General features: G+C 41.7%; 1 protein-coding gene across 1 annotated transcript in view; it reads left to right on the top strand.

The window, feature by feature from the left end:
• LOC306694100 (tensin-2-like) overlaps positions 1-13,048 on the top strand; it is a 28,357-nt gene extending 15,309 nt beyond the window's left edge. The window contains exons 4-26 of the mRNA XM_079156817.1: positions 1,930-1,962; positions 2,044-2,093; positions 2,253-2,436; positions 2,667-2,717; positions 2,848-2,970; positions 3,063-3,127; positions 3,806-3,889; positions 3,984-4,096; positions 4,193-4,253; positions 4,500-4,575; positions 5,040-5,169; positions 5,899-5,964; positions 6,053-6,169; positions 6,326-7,726; positions 7,877-8,027; positions 8,134-8,999; positions 9,209-9,340; positions 10,074-10,166; positions 10,335-10,412; positions 10,545-10,622; positions 10,828-10,996; positions 11,134-11,202; positions 11,719-13,048. Of these exons, the coding sequence (XP_079012943.1) occupies positions 1,930-1,962; positions 2,044-2,093; positions 2,253-2,436; positions 2,667-2,717; positions 2,848-2,970; positions 3,063-3,127; positions 3,806-3,889; positions 3,984-4,096; positions 4,193-4,253; positions 4,500-4,575; positions 5,040-5,169; positions 5,899-5,964; positions 6,053-6,169; positions 6,326-7,726; positions 7,877-8,027; positions 8,134-8,999; positions 9,209-9,340; positions 10,074-10,166; positions 10,335-10,412; positions 10,545-10,622; positions 10,828-10,996; positions 11,134-11,202; positions 11,719-11,863 (4,335 nt within the window). The 3' untranslated portion in view covers positions 11,864-13,048. The remainder of the gene's footprint in view (positions 1-1,929; positions 1,963-2,043; positions 2,094-2,252; positions 2,437-2,666; positions 2,718-2,847; positions 2,971-3,062; positions 3,128-3,805; positions 3,890-3,983; positions 4,097-4,192; positions 4,254-4,499; positions 4,576-5,039; positions 5,170-5,898; positions 5,965-6,052; positions 6,170-6,325; positions 7,727-7,876; positions 8,028-8,133; positions 9,000-9,208; positions 9,341-10,073; positions 10,167-10,334; positions 10,413-10,544; positions 10,623-10,827; positions 10,997-11,133; positions 11,203-11,718) is intronic.
• The last annotated feature ends 6,157 nt before the right edge of the window (positions 13,049-19,205 follow it).

Below are 19,205 nucleotides of genomic sequence, written 5' to 3'. Positions count from 1 at the left end.
GTCCCAAATTCTCTGTCAGTCTTTGTCTGTGTCCCCTCTGTAATGTCGTTTGCTATCTCCTGTCTGTGTGTGTGTGTGTGTGTGTGTGTGTGTGTGTGTGTGTGTGTGTGTGTGTGTGTGTGTGTGTGTGTGTGTGTGTGTGTGTGTGTGTGTGTGTGTGTGTGTGTGTGTGTGTGTGTGATGAAATAAGAAAGCTGCCACTTGCGTTTATACCATGTAAGAGAAAACCCATCTTCGGTCCTCATGAAAAATCTTTTTGTATTATTTTTAAAGAAACCAATCAAATCAAATGGAACATTCCAGGATGCCATTGCTCTTATCCTGGAAATGTGCAAACACCTAAATGAAGTGAAATTAACTGAATTGTGTAAGTTGTGTACTATTTCTCTGGAGAGAAATTAAAAAAGTCGATTCAACAACAGCATGTAAACGACTGCAATGTTTTCCAAGATTTAGAAAATTAGCAACTAATTAAACAAGTTGTTAGTGTTAATTTCGAACCTCCCAAACAGTTAATAAAAATACAGTACAGTAGTTTACTACCACACAAATCAAATCAGCTAGCCAATTGTTTTCTATAAGTCACATCAGTACCATGTTCTACATTATTAATGTAGTCAACAATGTTGTTGACATGATATGCCCACGAGACTCGCAGCTATTCTGAATCTGAACAAAGACTAAATCAACCTCCACTGTGTCAGGGACCAAAATCAAATAACCTCACAATCAAATGTCCGACGGTTTTGATCGTACCTCGGTTTCTTCTCATGGATTTCTGCATGGTCGCCGTTGTTCTTCTGAGTTGTAGATCATTGTGATTGCAGGCATTTGACTTGTTGACCTGTTGCCTGACACCTGTCAGCACTGCCCAGCACTCAGCCACCGAGGGCAGCTCAGCTGTCAATCAATCTCATGGAATTGTTCAAAGGTCATAAGTTGACAGGGGTGTCACCTGCCAAGGTTTACAGTCAGAGCCCGTAGATGTGCTGCAATACTGACGTTTGATTCCATTTGTCAGCTCATTTCCTTCATTTTCCTTTTGTTAGGTTGCGTTATAAATACGTTTCTCGTTGTTTTTAATCATTTGATGTGATTTGAATTGTAGACCATCAAATGAGTCAGAGAGATAACACATGCACTGACATAGCATGTTTCTAGTAGCTTGTCACTTCAGGGTAAACTGTTATCCTCATAAGAAGCTATCTAAAGGTAGTGGCTGTAGTCGGTTTGAGTGACCTCAGCGTCCCTCTCTCACTCTTTCTCCGTGCATATGTGTCTTTGTTGTTTTGGCAATTTACTGTTGGCTAGAATACAAGGACTGCACGCCACATGTAGAGACTTCCTCCAGTAAACTTTATCACTCCCATTCCTCTCATTCTTCTTTACAAGGCGAAAGAAACTAAATCAATCAATTTTATTTGGTGTCTCTTATTATACTGAGCCGGTCAGCTCAGTAAACACCATTTATACAGTGTGCAAAAGAAGAACTCAAAGATGTCAACACAATATCCTCAAGTTCTTTACATTTCTGACGCTTTTTTTGTCTTTATCTGTATGTGTCTGTTAGTGTGCACCAGTATGCGTGAGTGTGTGTGTGTGTGTGTGTGTGTGTTTCTGACATCGCGCATCACTAAGCCTTCATGTGGAACAGTCAGATCTGTGCTGACAGCCTCTTCCTCAAGGGAGCTGCAGCAGATGACAGAAAGAAAGTGAGAATAAATCTTACCATCCTCTTCATCAGCTCTTCATCCTTTCTCCTCCTCCTTCCATCCCTACATCTGCGCTGCTGGAGAAGGACCAAGAGCGTTAAAACAAACACATGACTTGGCATGTGCTGGTTTATTACAAGTGTGTATGTGTGTGTGTGCGTGTGTATATGGTTATGTGGCCGCTGCAAAAAACAACCATGTGCTCATTTTCTTTCAGGTGACTCCCGCCTGTACCTCAACACCAGACCTGGTGAGTGTGTACATGTAGTTTTATACTCTGTAATCCAAACAATCATTGCAGTAGAGTTACTCTTTTCTAATTGTTTCTCAGCACGGCTCCACTAAATCTACACTACAGAAGAAGAGAGGCTCCATACCGAGGTACCAAGAACCCTGAATCACACATTAAACAAAAGGAAATGATATTTGATCTGTAAAGTGGATCCACAGAAATAAAATGCACAGTATAATCAACATTGAGGAGCTTGAACACTTAATGGATGTTTTGCACTAAAACAATGAACTCTCACAAATGTCCAGGAGTAAAAGTGTGGAACAAGTGATGGAGCATGTGATGGAGCGCCACTATGACTTTGACCTCACCTATATCACGGAGAGAATCATCTCGGTCTTCTTCCTGCCGGACCTGGAGGAGCAGCACTACCGCAGAAACCTGCAGGAAGTGGCCTCTATGCTGAAATCCAAGCACCAGGACAAGTTCTTGGTTAGTCATAGAGCTGAAAACATAAAGAAAAGTCTTCTTAAAGGACTGAATAATGAAGTCATGGCTGCTATTAAAATTTGTATTAAAACAAATTAAATTGAATTGCATATTAGAGTAACTATCTAGAAAGGTTATTGCTTTAAGTCCTTATTTTGCATTGAGTTTGCTCAGTTTGTGGTTGTTATATACAAATAGATTTGTGATATATTTTGTATCTCTGCCTTTTCCAGCTACTGAATTTATCAGAGAAGAGACATGATATCACCAGACTTAACCCAAAGGTACTAATATTTACACCTACAAAGATTACAGATCAATAGAGTGAGAACTTTGTATTTTCAAAGGTTGATAGACAGTTTGGACTCATTCGAAAACCAGAATTTAAAACATCTTTCCTCCTCTGCGGTTCAGGTGCAGGACTACGGCTGGCCTGATGTTCACGCCCCACCCCTCGACAGGATTTGTGCTGTTTGTAAAGCCATGGAGACCTGGCTGACCTCTGACCCCCACAATGTGGTGGTCCTCCACTGCAAGGTCAGTGCAACCTAAATCCACATCTGCTTGCTTTGCTGTGAAAGTTTGTGGGAAAAGCTATTTCATCATCACTTTGATCTGTGTTCTGACAGGGCAACAAAGGGAAGACGGGGGTCATTGTGGCAGCCTACATGCACTACAGCAAGATATCAGCTGGGTAACCTGCATCACTATCAATCTATCAGGGCACTCGTTATACCAGCATGTGTAAAGATTAACTGTCTGTTTTGTATTTACGCAGCTTTGTGTCTCCATAATCTCTTTATATTGTTAGATTTTGTTACCTTCAGTCAATGTAATCATTGGAGGGCTGCAACTAACGATAATTAGTTTCGATAATCATTTAGTCTATATTATAATATAAATAAAAATCAATAATGAAAAACTGGCATAATAGAGCCCCAGTCGACTAATATCTTGTTATTTTGTCCAAACAACAGTCCAAAACCCAAATCTATTACTTGTATATCACTATCACTATCACAAAGGCTCAGAAAACTTGCAAGTATTCCTTTTAAAAATGACTTATTGTTACTTGATTATCAAGTTTGTTGTTCGACTTCTCGATTCATTGACTCGTCTTCACAGCCCTAGATGCTGTCGTTTGTGCATTCGCATCTTGGTTTTTGTTGGCACACTTTAACCAGAGAAAATGGAAATGTCCATGAAGCCTATTTTAGAGGAGATTAAATTGGTCGGCAAAGTCACCAACAGCAACCATGATTTACTCTCGGCATACACCTTATTACCTCCAGACACACCAATACTTCCTAATTTTTGCTTGCACAGATCTGTATTAAAGCATTTATTAACACATCTCTGGTTGTGTCCACAGAGCGGACCAGGCTCTCACCACTCTAGCAATGAGAAAGTTCTGTGAAGACAAAGTCTCCTCTTCCCTACAGCCCTCTCAGAACAGGTGGGACACACTCATACATCTTTGTATTTCTTGTGCTGCTCGCCTCAGTCGCTCCATGCTCTCATCAATACATTTCCTCACCTCTCTTTTTCAGGTACATCTATTACTTTGGCGGGTTGCTGTCAGGTACCATCAAAATGAACAGCAGTCCCCTGTTCCTCCACCAGATCCTCATTCCATCACTACCAAACTTTCAGGCCGGAGGAGGTCAGTTTTACACAAAACTAACGTTGCATAATAGCATAATTCTCCGGGTTAAAGCCTTTGTCTACATTTTTCACCAACTTCTTTCTGTATATGCAGGTTTCTATCCATTCCTGAAAATCTATCAGTCCTTGCAGCTCGTCTACACCTCAGGCGTCTAGTAAGTACATGGCCAGTTGTCCAGTTACTGCGTTTTACTCTTTTCCTTCTCCTGTCCAACTGACAGATATTGTCTATACAGGCTGCTGTCTGTGTTTAGGTGTAGGCTGGTCTGTGCTTATGTTAAAGTTAAATGTTGTCTACCACCGTTGTACCCAATTGAGACATGTTTTGACTGGTTTTATGTGTTTGAGCTGGTGTGGCCGTTTTTTATTCAATGTATGTGTGTGTGTGTGTGTGTGTCCAGTGATCCCCAGAGCTCCAGGGCAAGGAAGCTGAGTGTGACTATGGAGCCAGCGCTTTTATTAAAGGGGGACATTATGGTGAGCCATAGCTTTTTGTGCACTGTGTGTCACGAATTGACAACCTTACTTTGATTTAAATCCAATCCACATCCACACATACAGTACATCACTGCCATAAACTGGTTTTCTCTTTGATGCATTTTTGTAACTTTTGTTTTAAAAACTGCTTGCTTATTTTAGACCACTTAAGCAACACATCCTCTGTAGACGATGAACATGCATAATTATTTTCTTACCCTGTCTTGCATGTCTCTTTGAGAGGATAAAAACAGTCAGAGTACTGGATTCGTCTCGAAGGGCAATCAGTTGCCACAGCAGCACCAACGATATATGATCCAACTAAAAAGAGCATTGTAACAAAGCAAACATAACTTGGATTTACTGCTATTTCACACTTTGAGATATCACCATTTTCAGACGGTTCGTGTGAAACGAGCCTCCGTAGTTGCACATGGCTTTCATACCTAAATCCGTCTCTGCAGGTGAAGTGTTACCATCGGCGGAGTCGAGCAGCAGAGAGGGAGGTGGTGTTCAGAGTCCAGTTTCATACCTGCACTGTCCACGGAGCCCAGCTGTGGTTTGGCAAGACTGAACTGGACCTCGCCTGCACAGGTATAAAACAGAAGCTCAATAGTTTCTTAGGAAATGCATGGAAAAGAAAGTTGGGGGCAGTTTCAGTTTTTGGACAGTCATGAATGCTTTACAGAGTAAGAGAGAGAGAGAGAGAGAGAGAGAGAGAGAGAGAGAGAGAGAGAGAGAGAGAGAGAGAGAGAGAGAGAGAGAGAGAGAGAGAGAGAGAGAGAGAGGAAAACTATAGTACGGCATCACTTTTGGGAGGTTGTTTAGACTACACCAGTGCTTTACTGCACTAAAATGTAAATATGTTTTATACATATGAATGAACACATGGAAACCTCCTTCTATATATTTCTATTGCTTCCTTGAAATGGTTTACACGGCTGTATAATTCAAGACCCACTTATCTTTCAGTCCATTGCGGTGTTTGTGTGTACTCTGATACAAATCTCAAATGACAGTGTCAGTTTTAAATGGAACAGAAATGCTTGTACATGGCTCAATAAGCAGCAGTCGTCTGACAGTTGCTCTAAGTGCTACATGCTGTCGCATGCACACAATTTATAAATAACACTACCCATACTCATGCATGAAAGTAAATTCAGATACAATTCTTTGAAGTGTTATGCTCTGTTTGTGATCTTTTTTTTTATTAACTTTTGGTGTTTCCACTTCACATATCACTTTCTTGTGAATGTTATTATCAGTCTCTGTAGTTACACTCTGGATATTTTAGTCACTGCCTTCATGCTCGTCGTTCTGTAGATGACAGGTTCCCTCCAGATGCTACAGTCGAGTTTATCTTCTCCAATGGGCCGGAAAAAATGAAAGGTGAATATCATCGGCTATCTGTCTGTCATAGCTTCTCTTTCTTTTCGCATGTTCGTACGCTTCATTGTAACAATGTCTGCTTTCTAAGGTCGAGAATACCGCAAGAATGATGCCGCCATCAAAGTGGACTACAACATCTCAGACCCTGTGATCAGATGGGATTCTTATGAGAACTTCAACCTGCACCACCAAGACAGCATTGAAAGTAAGAAACATGCACACACACACACACACACACACACACACACACACACACACACACACACACACACACACACACACACACACACACACACAGGTGTAAAGGGGAAGCTTTGTGTTAAAAGCATCAGACATCACATCCCCTTCTTGTTTCTTGCAGATATCTCTCATACGAGGGGCCCTCTGGACGGCAGCCTGTATGCCCAGGTGAGGAAGCGTCGTGGGCCGGGCTCGACCGCCTCAGCGGCATCACCCAACGGGTGCCTCACTAGCAGCCCGACAGTCAAGCCTCAAACTCCCAGCCAGCCCCAGCCTCTCACCTACACCTCCGACTCCTCAATCCCCTCTGATCACCTGGAAGACCCCTCTCCGTCCGTAAACCGCCCAGAAAGAGAAAACCCTGACTGTCCGTCAAGGAGAGGAGACGGGGAAGATGGAGCAAAGGAGAAAAAAAGAGGCAAAGAGAAAGACAGAGAGACAGCGATTTTAGATGACGGAGACCCGCCAAGTACCGGAGGTCTGAGACGAGAACACTCGTGTTGCGGTCGAACGGGTGTGAAGTGTGGCGATGGTGGATGGGAGAGGGAACGAGAGCCCTGCCTTTCTGACGGTCACTGTCTCGGCCGTTGCGTCATTACTAAAAAGAATCCAAAAAGCCAAACTCTGCCGGCCTTGCCATCCAAATCTGTTTCCCCGCCTCCTCATTCAACTCACATGGAACTCTGCCATCGACATAGTGCCCATCCTTTACAAGAGTTACCATGGGAACGTCCACCCCCGCCCCCGCCCCTGCCCTGTCTCCTCAGGCCCTGCTACCCTTATTCCACCCCTGATCACACCCACCCACACAGCCACACGCTCCCAGCGTTAAACAGACTCTGCACTGGGGAAGAGTGTCACCTCCTCCATTATTCCAGCCACAATCCAGCCTCTCATCTCTCCCATCAATCACTGCCCTCTAGCCCTTACAGGGAAATGTTCTTCAGCTCCCCAACACCGTCCTCTGGCTGCCCCTGTCGAGACTGCTCCAGCAGGCGAGAGCACCAATCAGCCTCAGTTCGATCATTCCACCCGTTGCACCCCGACCAATCAGAAAACCCACACTGGTCCCAAGGAGCCGGGATACAACGAATAAGAGAGGCGCCTCCGCTATGGGAAAGTGAAAATCCATGGGAGGTGGCGAGAGAGGCAGAGTTCTGGCAGTGCAAATCAGCCGTGCCGGCATTTCGCGTCTGCCACTCCACTTTGGATCAGAGTCCAAACCCAGAGCCTAGATATGTCATCGGACCTCATCAGGGCTACCCCAGCCCCCAGTCTCTGATGGATGTGCGGGATGGAGCCAGCAGTGGGTACCACACCCCTCCACAGCCCCGTCACTCCTGTCCCTGCTCTCCTTATCAGTCATCCCCAGCCGAGAGCCACGAGAGCCGGGGTTACGCCTCAGGGTACCACTCTGGATCAGCCTCGCCTCTGCCCGCTAGTAGCCCCTCTCCTGTGAGAGGCAGGCTGCCCGAGACTCCCTCTGGATCTGGAGACCAGCAGCACTCTGAGCATCACAAAGGTGACTGAATAGATGGATGGATGCAGTGGGGATTGTCTCATTTTTCTTTATATATATTGAAATGTTAATAATGAGATGCTCGTTACTTCTTATTTTTGTAATGTCTTTGTTATGCCTTCATCTCATCTTGTTTTATCTCACTTCTCGAAGGGGAACAAGCCAAGGCTGATGTGGAGGACGACATATCCCAGGGTTCAGAAGCTAAATCGGACTCCAATGGACAGTCAAGCACCCCTGGATTGGACTCTGATCATGACTACACAATCATCGGCAGCAATAGCCCCACACACACAGAAGACAGGTGGGTGAAACATTTTCCTTTTTGACATGCTCTAAAGCTGAGAGTAAAATTACATGAATACAGATTTGTGGATAATTTTCTTGTTTTTTTCCATACTTTTCCTTAGTGTACCTGCTGATAGCCCTCCTGAAAACCAAGAACCATCTAGAGATCTGGAGTCCAGCACAAATAGCGACAGAGCCATCACACCAGTACCAAGAGAAACACAAACGCAAAGTTCCAACATACCCATAAACTCCACACAACCATCAAGTGAGCAGAGTCCGAGCTTTGACGGTAAACTTGGAGCAGCCAACATCACAGGAAGTGCAGAGGGATCGAACCAATCACAGACTTCAAGCTATGCAACTGTCATCATCACCCCGGTCCAGGTGCAACTGAATGGCTCTGCCCTTCCTAGCGATACCCCATCTGACAGCATCAGAGGTGCATCCATGAACCCCTCTGGTAGTCTCAGTTCTAGTCCTTCCACCACTTCCCCCAATTCTCCTATTGGCTCCCCAGACCTTCAGTCTTCTACCCAGCCCTCTGCATCAGCTACAGACGCTGCAGGACAAAGATTGACTCCGGAAAAAGACTGCTCGACCGACACAAAACCACCATCCCCTGTGCCCGACGGATATCAAACACCAACCTTCCCCTTAGCGTCCTATTACTACCCATTACTAAACGTCCCTCATATACCATACACTGGGTACACTGCAGTCACCATCCCCGCCGTCCAGCCACCGCTACCGGAGAAGAAGCGGCTTTCGTCCTCACCGGGATACCTAAACGGACACAACTCTCTTCTCCGGGCCTCCTCAGCTCCTTCCCCCATGCACCACGTTACTTTCTCCCCCTCTGCGGGAGAGCAGAGACGGGGGTCTTCACACCACAGCTGTAGGGAGGAGGCAGACATCAGGGTCAACGCTAAGTTCGTCCAGGACAGCTCGAAGTACTGGTACAAACCAGGCATCTCCAGAGACCAAGGTGAGGATGATGAGGGATAATGCAATGTTTGTATTCATCACTACCAATCTTGTTTGATCATCGATGATCAAGTCATTCAGTATAGTGGAACTTAATACACCGAACTAGAAAACAGCAGGGTGAGCTTAGACATCATGTAACCAATATGTGGCCATTGTTGCATTTCTGATTTTACACTACAGCACTCTAATGCGTCTTCTCTACCATAGCCATAGCTGTTTTGAAGGACAAGGGACCAGGAACTTTCCTCATCAGAGACAGTAACTCCTTCCAGGGGGCCTACGGTCTGGCCCTCAAGGTGGCCACACCTCCTCCGAATGCTAACATCACTGTCAGCAAAGGTATCCACGATCCTGGTGTCAAACTTGACACTTGAACACAACAGCGCCATTGTTCTTAGCTACTCCTGTGCTTTTCCTAGTGCGGTTTATGACTGAAGTCTGCTGTGAAAAAGGCTTACGGTTGGTGTTTTTCATGGCATCAGTCAAGTCACGTCAATAAACTACATATAGAAATGTAATGCCGGTATCATGTTCCTCAATGGTTGATTAGCTACATGATTTTGAATCATCTATTTAGTATTGTTTTAACATCCGAAATGACTGCTGGTGGGTTTGCAAGGAAGATAGCAAATAAGTGTACAAAATCACAGAAAACATCCAGTCAACTGAAGTACTTATTGGGAAGTTTATGATAAAATCAATTCGTGCTTTCCTTTACTTTGTTAATGTGCATTTATTCAATTATAATGAAGAATAAACATTTCATAGTTGAGTTCAAAGGATGTATATGTAAGCACGTGTTTACTATTGTCAGATTTAAGGCACAGGTACTAAAATGAATAATGTTTTTTAACCACTCCTAATTATTATTCTTGTGTGTATTTAAAAAAAAATATATTGTCACTAGATTAGTCTATAGGCATCAGAATCTTACATTTTTTTGTATCTTTTTCGTTCATGCCTGCTTATAGAATAGGCTCTTCAGCATGACAGTCTGCCTCATTTTCCATCCTCACTTCTCACCCTCCTCTCCTCTCCTCTCTCTCTCCTCTCTCTCTCCTCTCTCTCTCAGGAGATCCTCTGGAACAGCTGGTGAGACACTTCCTCATCGAGACTGGGCCACGGGGGGTGAAGATCAAGGGCTGTCAGAATGAGTCCTACTTTGGTCAGTTATGTGGGAGACAACTGTCGCAATACGTTTCACATACTGTACATAGTTATGGATGACTTACTGAACCTGATCGTTTTAACCTCTCAACCTATAGAAAGACATTTCTCATCTGTCAGAATCATAATCTGTTTTACCTATTTAGTCTTTCCGTCTTTGCCTCAGGAAGTTTATCTGCCCTGGTGTACCAGCATTCGATTACGCCCATATCTCTGCCGTGTGCCCTTCGCATCCCAGAAAAAGGTAAAACGACATATTTATTATGAGAGAACAATCAAACACTTCAACAAATAGGAGGCCATTACAACAGCTACAGACTGGATCCTCAATAATGTATACAGTATTGTTATGTAACTGAAGACTATGATGTTTCAGATCTGGTTGGGGAGCTTCAGGAGATGCAGAGTGCAACAAACACCAGCACGGCGGCTGACCTCCTCAAACAAGGAGCAGGTAGTACATGGGCTTTTTTGTTGTTTTTTGGTGATTTCGCTGCCATATGAACTTCCATAGCGGACCTAGCACATGCAGTGCAATAGATTCAGTTCCTAATTTTGACCAGCAGAGACTGCTCAAGCCTCATGTTTTCATAGCACCAAGCTATAAGAGTACACATGTTTATGATGATCCATATTTTCTCATCTCTCTCATAAACAAGCTTGCAACGTGCTCTACCTGAACTCCCTGGAAACCGAGTCATTAACGGGCCCTGAGGCAATCTCAAAGGCAACCAAATGTACCTTTGCACTGAGTCCACGTCCAGTGGCGACGGTGGTCCACTTCAAAGTGTCTTCTCAGGGCATCACTCTAACCGACAGCAAAAGAAGGTACATCTTGCTTCATAGCAACATCATGGCGTCTTCATTTCAGTGGAAAAACAAAGTGGTCTGACACAGTGTGTACACCATAGTTCATAGATCATTCAAAAGACAAACAAGTCATGATATTGTTTGTGTGTCCACAGGCTATTTTTCAGGAGACACTATCCAATCAACAGTGTGACATTCAGCAGTCTCAACCCACAAGACCAGAGGTGGGTCACTGAGACATATCAGAAAAAAACAGACAGTATTATTTATTTAAAACTATATATGTATGCTTGTACATGTTACTGCTGATTATCTTTAGTAAAGGCAGTAACATCTGTGTGCTGGCTGCTGCACAAGTACTTCCTGTATTGGCTTATATTATAGATATAAGATCTCTGTGATTTGTCTGCTTTTTCTTACTCTGAGAGGTGAATGTAGAATGCCAGTCACTGTCTATAGTCTTTATAAAACCGCCTCCATGTCTTTGTTGTTCACGTTTTTTGACTAAATGTTGTCTCTGTGTCTCTATTCGTGTGCCCGTGCTTCAGGTGGACTAATTCTGATAGCACGTCTAGCAAGTAAGTGCTTGCTTCACTGTGTGTGTGTTTTTCTTGGCGAGTGATACTTTGCATGGCAGTTCATCACAATCAGACGTGTTACTCTGACCTCTTGAGACAAAACTGGGTTTCTTTCAAATTGCATTAGTTCTCCTGTCTTTTTTCATCTCCTTTTCGCTGCAGGATGTTTGGATTTGTGGCGAGGCGGACTGGGAGCACGACCGAGAACGTGTGTCACCTGTTTGCAGAAATGGACCCGGAGCAACCAGCTGTGTCCATTGTCAACTTTATCAACAAAGTCATGCTGGGACCACAGCTACGCAGATGAGAGTGCAGGAGAACGTTAAAACTCTGGACTGTTGGGGATCTAGTGGAGAGTGTGTGTGACTACATTTGTTCTTGCATTTATACACAGTGTTTTCATGACAGAATCCAGTTCTGACAGATCATGGCTCTGTAGAGCTAATGATGGTTTATATGTCAGTTTACAGAGCAAACAGATAAAGAGGAATAGTTTGATAAGCCAAAGACTGATTTTGTAACCTTTGCCAAATAAGATTTAAATAAGAGTTGTGGTTTTGAGTGGTTGTTTTGTTTTTATGCTGTTGCTTAAGTTGTTGCTTTTTTATTTGTAATTCTGTTTCGAACAGATCACATAACGTACAACAAACTTCACAAGCTGCGAAAGTCACAATCCATGTACCACACTGTTATTTGTATAAAAGTTTCCCGAAATCAACATTTAAAACTATGGAAATGGTTAAGAGGTCTTCAACATGTAGAAAAATAGTCGTATTTAATGGTTTAAAGTGGCAAAATGCAATTTTGGTCTTTGTATTGTGTGACAAAGAGTAAAGTAAAGAGTAAAGACATCGTGTATTTTGATTATCTGATAAGAAAGTGCCTTTGGGTACAAACTCAGTGGTTACGTACATATTTTTTAACATCATCAACATTTTGTTAACCATGCAACTGTACTATTAGAACTGTATAACCACAGATGTAGTAGTATATTCTGCTAAAGCTGCCTAGAATATAAAACACAGACGGATTGATGATTTAACAAAATATGATGTAGCTACTAACTACACAATATTTAAAAGAGTGTGGACAGGACCTGAATATTTACAACATTACTACAGCTACTAAAGCCGACATGGACAGCCAGCCTTATTTTGTGAAGTTGAAAATGTCATGAAATCAAAGGATTGTTGTTGATATTATAGGGATCCAGTACCAGAAAAGTCTCTCCACATCACATATAAGTCTAGGTTTATGTTTGTGTCCCTATTCAACTAACCAATATCCATGGCATGAGGTTTAATTTTAAGCCAAAGACTTCATTATTGTGTGAAGATAGTTTGAAAATTCAATTTCTTTTTTATCAATACATGTTTGTTGTTGGTATTTGTGTGTTTTCTATAAAGCTGATACAATATTTGGATAACTTCAGCGCAGTTATTATTTTTCATAATGATTCTTTTATGTAAAAAAAGTAATATATATTTATGCCTCTGAGAATAATGGTGTATGTGATATTTGACAAGAAATTTAAGTAATAAAATCTAATCAAATGCAAGTGTACGATTCATCATTTAAAGGTTTCATGAAAAACATATCTAAGACCAAGTTCATGAATTACTTCTCTTATTATTCTCTTAGCCTTGTATTGATTTCCTGATATTGTCAGCATTTGTACTTACCTGTCACCATTGAACAGTTAACTACTTTAAAAGTACGAGGTCCCACCGAGATTTGAACTCGGATCGCTGGATTCAAAGTCCAGAGTGCTAACCATTACACCATGGGACCAAGGATGTCATGAATAGTCAGAGTACTGGATTTGTAGATGAACCAAGCTGCACATTTCTGCTCTATGTTGCTGATGTCGAGGAACGTTAATTCTCCGATTTTATATCTCGTCATACGGCACGCTATAAGTGAGGTTAAACGGTCAAACTCGAAATCAGAGTGCCAGCTACCCCGTGTTTTCCTTCATGCTAGTTAGCTAACGACAGCTAACCTAACGTTAGCTAACGTTAGCTAAGTTGATAGGCTGTGTGTGATGAAAGACAGCACCTACGGAGTGTGAAATCAGAGGTAGCTTCTTATAAACATACGCATCCATCTACAAGTGCAGACAGTCGACCACGTCTGGTCTAACCGAGCCCTAGAGGAACTGAAGATTTGAGGGTCACGTCAATTATTTTCAATAATGTTTGCAAGCTGCTAGCTGGCTAGTCCTTAACCGATTTCTCCTCTTCAAAATAAAAGCTCTGTTTTCAAAATAAAGGTTTAGATTGTGTAAATACTTAATTAAAGGTGTCAAACTATTTTTCGGATAGTGTTAGTTTTGTGTGAGTATTGCGCAGCTATATTTTTACAAAAGTGTTGTTACATATTATTTTTCTTGAAAGTAACAATCAACTGTAATCATACTTAACTGATTGCATAAACATTAGTAAAGAAAACGTAATTGCACCTTATGGTAACCAATGAAGAGCTGCTTCTATGACTGTTGTCTATGTTACACATTCACTGACTGTGAATGGCCAGACATACAGGACTGGATCTGTGCTGCCACTAAAAACACAGTATCATGGGAAGCACTTATTTGGTCAGATAAATCATGTTCTACCCCAGGAGGAGAAGTTACTCTTTCTTATTAGAGTGCTTGAATTTCAGTGCTTTGATGAGCATTTCTATGATTCTAGATTTTTAAATAAAAACGTGTTGAAATTCAACACGAGTCATTTTTAACACACCCTTCTTAGAGTGTATATTGCTCTTCTAATTGTGATATATCATCTGATTGATTGGGGTGATGAGGCACTTAAAATTAACCTATACATTTTCCCAACACTTACGCATTAAACTTCCTCATATGCGTTCATGATCATCTCCTGCTCATCAGCGGACAAAAAAGAGGCTCTTTCTTTGAGTTTATTTGCCGTTGTACTGTTAGAAAATCATGGTTTCGGTGATCAACGCTTCCCCCTTTTGAAGTAGGACGGGCACGCGCAAGGATCATGATTACTGACGTCTGGTTCGAATTAACGAGATTGTTTGAGCGCGGATCAGCCTTTGAGGAACCGAGATAGCCTGACATCAATCACCGGGTTAATTTAAGCTGGATAATAAGACATTTGATCGACTTAGTTGAACCACGTACGAGGAACGGGGCCCAAGCCAGAAGGGGGCGATAGGCGGAGCAGCTGATGTCACCCACTCTAACCTCCAGATCTTCTGCTTTAGGCAAACATTTCACACTTAAGTCCTTATAAACTTCACAAATGTGCCTTCTGATACAAAATTGATAACTTAAAACAGATATTTAGTCCTTTTACACATTTAGGAAATACAACTTAGCTCCAAACACTAAGAGAGCCCTAAAGCTCTCTCATTCATTGTAATGTTATTTAGTTATTTCACATCTGAAAGTCTGTGACACATTCCCCTGCACCTCAGACAACAGTATGTTGGTTGATATATCTTCTCCTAAAGACATCCAACCAACATGTTTCATTACAACGGCTTACTGACACTATACTCATCTCTACATTTCAGGTTCTTTGGACTTTAGTTGGCCAAGACTAATATTTAAAGGCAGTTTAAGATGTTATTGTCATGAACACTTGTATACTAAAAGAAGAAAAGTTCTAAACAAGTTAACAAAAAGAAACATGTTTAATAAAAATAATTTGATGTAGATTAGTTCAGTAGACACATCATATGTTCTACAATAAGAACATTTCATATCATTATGCCTTCAACACAGAAGCAGATCCACTCTGCTCAGTTTCTGGAGATTCTCCACGTGAAGTTGCTTTGCTTAATTAAAGTATCTCATAATTCTGACTTCCCATCTCATAATTTTGAGTTTATATAGCAACTGGAAACATGTGGTCAGTGTTATGGTTACAGATGGATGCACCAAAAGTGTTGGTGCATATTATTTATTTTTTTGCAGGCGGAAATGGGCTTCCATAAACATCTGACTGGGAAAACAAAATAAGAAAGTCAGCACCTAGGTGCTTTTACGTAACCAACACTGCTCCAGTGGAGCTGCTCAGTGGTCATGGGTAAAAAGGTTGTACCTCGGTTGGTTCGTTTGCACTGAATACACAACGAACTGGTGAATATTAATAGGTGTGAAAAAGCACCTAACCAGGTACAAAATGTTTTCCAAGCCCATCTGTTTTGCAGGTCCTCAATCCAACTCTACCCTAAGCATTTGATCCAGTTGACTGTGTTGGAAGATATAGCCTAATGAGTTAAGTGTATAGTCACTATATTATCTTTCTTGTGTTGCTGAGGAACAATAAAGACTCTACTTTGGTGTGATTGCTTGTGACTAGCTCAACCAGTTGCATAGTAACACATTTCATGTGCAGGCCCTCTGGCATAGTACATGGCTGACTTCCTCTTTGCACTTTAGAAAAATGTGTGATAGTATAGCAGTGTAATGGATGATCAGTGGCCATGTTGTCCCTCATTCTCCCAAAAGAGGGAACTAGAGGGACTTTAATAGAGCATGTAGGCCTAATCCTCTTGTGTACTCAGATCTCCATTTTGCAGCTCGCGGTGAGCCTCTGGAGGAAAATGGTATGAGGTTTCAGATTGTTCTGTTTCTGAATTAAAGATCACTGTCAGTCTCGCTGCATCACTAAATGTCAGAGCTGGCTCATGTAGCAACTGCAATATCTGTTTTCAATAAGTCCTGTTAGTTTTGTGCTTTATGAAGTTGAAGAACTGTAGGAGTCTGGGAACACCCACCCTCTCTTGACTAGCTTCTGACTTATTAAAAAGAAAAATAACCTTTGTCCCTTAAGTCAATATTGGAAGAAGAAAAAATAAATTCCAATAATGCTCAATATTTGCTTCTACGAAACCACAAGTCACACATACCGACTTGTCTTTTTTGACAATTTATATATATTTTTTATTAATGCCATTGGAAGAAAAGCATGTTATGATACACTGCATTACTTCACTGATTATTTTATTGACGCCACTGATTATTGTATACTAATAAGCCTTGCATCACAGGTGAAAATTAAATAACCTACAGTGCAATAGTTTATTATAGTCAATTTTACAGGTACTTTATTTCAATATTTTGGGAATTTTATGGTTTTACTCCACTACATTTCCGATGGTAATAAACTCACTACGTTTATCTGTTGCAGATTGAATTTAATTAATCCAATTGAATATTTAATATCTGAACCTGCTACAGCAATACAATAAAATAATTATATATATAATTTAATTGAATATGATTTTATTGTACCTTCTTATCAAAGAACAGAACAGGACAGCAGAATACAAATCTGTATCTCAAACTATCGAACAATCAAAAACAGTAAATACAAGAAAAAATAGAGATATTACAAATGGTACAAAACATTACAACAATATTTGGTAATAAATTAACAGTGTGATGGCATTGAGGACAACGCTGTCCTGATCCTGTTGGCTCTGGAAATAAAACTAAAATAAAAGACTGCATAGTTTGTGGCTAAGATTGAGTGTAGTTTTGGATGCATTTGTGGGCGTCTCCTGTGGTTAATGGTCGTTTATTGCCTGTGAGAAACTATGCTGCTTACATCACCTGATGTAAATCTTTACAGCGGTGGTGCAGCTTGGAAACCACACGGTGATGCAGCTACAGATACACTCAATGTAACAAATCTATATGTAGAGAGGGTGTACGGAGCCAAGCTGAATTTACATGTCAACATCACGCAGCATTGCTGCTGATCGAGAGGAACTTGAAACTGCTGACTGTATCGATTTAATGATGTATCGATTTGATGAGAATGAAGGGGTTTCCTTCTTGTCTTTGCTGCTTCCTGAAGGCCACAATTATCTCTTTTACTTTGTTGTCCCGGCACCCTATTTATAAGTCTCACCTATGCCTCATTTGCAGACTTCTCACTGTCAGATACAATGTTTGACCAAGTTAGATTTCAGAAGAAATAAAATATCATGTTATTCCAGACTTTGGACATGGCTCTAAATGTTACAAATAATAGTAGATGATATTTCAGAAATCAGGCTATTGTTGAAAGTCAGAAATAATCCGATTTTCTTTCTCCCTTCATAAAAAGGTAAGCAACTATGCTGATGGTTGAGGTGTTATTCTCAAAATGATGAAAGCGTGGCTGTGATGTGCCTCACAGTTAAATGTGATCACAGAGTAATGGCGCGAGCGCAGCACACAGTCTTGGGTGTCCGCAGTGCTGATAATGATAGGAGGAAGTGTCAATCTTCATCTGCTTTTCAGCCAAAGTCCAGGATTCAATTACTCATGGTGACCCTCAGACGTAGTCCCTGAGGATAAAGACAATCGTATTGAAGGCCGTGCTGTTATCAACAGCATTCTCACGTATATGCACTTCATGTCCAAATGTCACAGAGCAGTGTGTTGTGAAGGGGATGACAGTTGATATTTTAGCTCAATGCTAAATACAGACTGTAGATTGCCCGGGGGAAAGGAGTCTATGTGGGTTTGACCAGCAGCCCGAGGCATCCCATGATGACAGACAACAGGGTGGTACCCTCAGGCAGGATATCCTCAGTTTCATGGGCAACATGAATGCATGTTGTATTGCACTGAAACATGCGCTGTTATCCTATGCATGTTTTATTCTCTTGCTGCTGTGCTTCCCTTTGTGGCTCTGTGTTTGTCCTCAGTAAGTACGTGAGAAATTACAAAGTCAAGAAAGACTTTAGACACATGGTGTTGGAGGTGCACCAGCTTCCTGTTATATCTGATGTGCCTGTGGCTGCTGAAGCTGTGCTGTATATGCGTGCACGTGTGCGCATGTGTAAGCCTTGTAAAATCTGATTTGTGCTACGTTGATTTTGTGCAACATGACAGTTTTATATCACTGACATGACTTGTTTTCGTGAATGTTACCCTGCTACCTTACAATTTAGTTTTATAAATACTCACACTTGCAGTCCTGTGCAATTTCACTCTGAATAGTCCAGCAATTCCAAAAATGATTGTCTTAATCTTCAATGTTTTCATTCATCTTATTGTGGCGAGAATATAAAACCTCCTAATGCACCACAATGGACCATTGTTTCACTCTATATACAGTCCACAATAAATAAGTCTCATCTAAATCTGCAGCCACATTAATGCTGTGATGCGTATGTGTGTTCAACCAATGCGTACATGTCCTGAACTGACGCTTTACACTATAAAGCTACAAGGTATTTATGACCTGTGCCACAGATAATCATTCCTGTAGTTTTAGTGGGTCAAGAGTTTATGATCTCTGATTTCCACTCTCCTAGTTTCCAAACAGCAAGCCAGCTTACAGCGAAGAGCCGGAGCATGTGAGGACACAAAATGGCTGGACGAGGATACATGTCTGACATGGGTGTTGTGGAGCCAAATAAATCCCTGTTAGCAGAAAGGCTTGATCCTGTGCTGGTGCCAGACTTGGAAACCGCCCAAGCCGCAGGACAAGGATCAACTCTCCGTGAGCATGCACCTAACACCCACACACTTTATGACCAGTAACTGTACATGAATCAACAGTCAACACGCTTATGACACATGTCTAAGGTGCTGGATGACGGATATGTTAATTCTGAGGGACAGATTACAAAACTGTACACAACTAAGTTTATTTGGTGACATTGAATTTTGC

Source organism: Pholis gunnellus (genome assembly GCF_910591455.1).
Source record: "Pholis gunnellus genome assembly, chromosome: 3".
Lineage (NCBI taxonomy): Eukaryota > Metazoa > Chordata > Actinopteri > Perciformes > Pholidae > Pholis > Pholis gunnellus.
The sequence above is the reverse complement of the archived record's forward strand: the minus strand, read 5'-3'. Positions and strand labels throughout refer to the sequence as shown.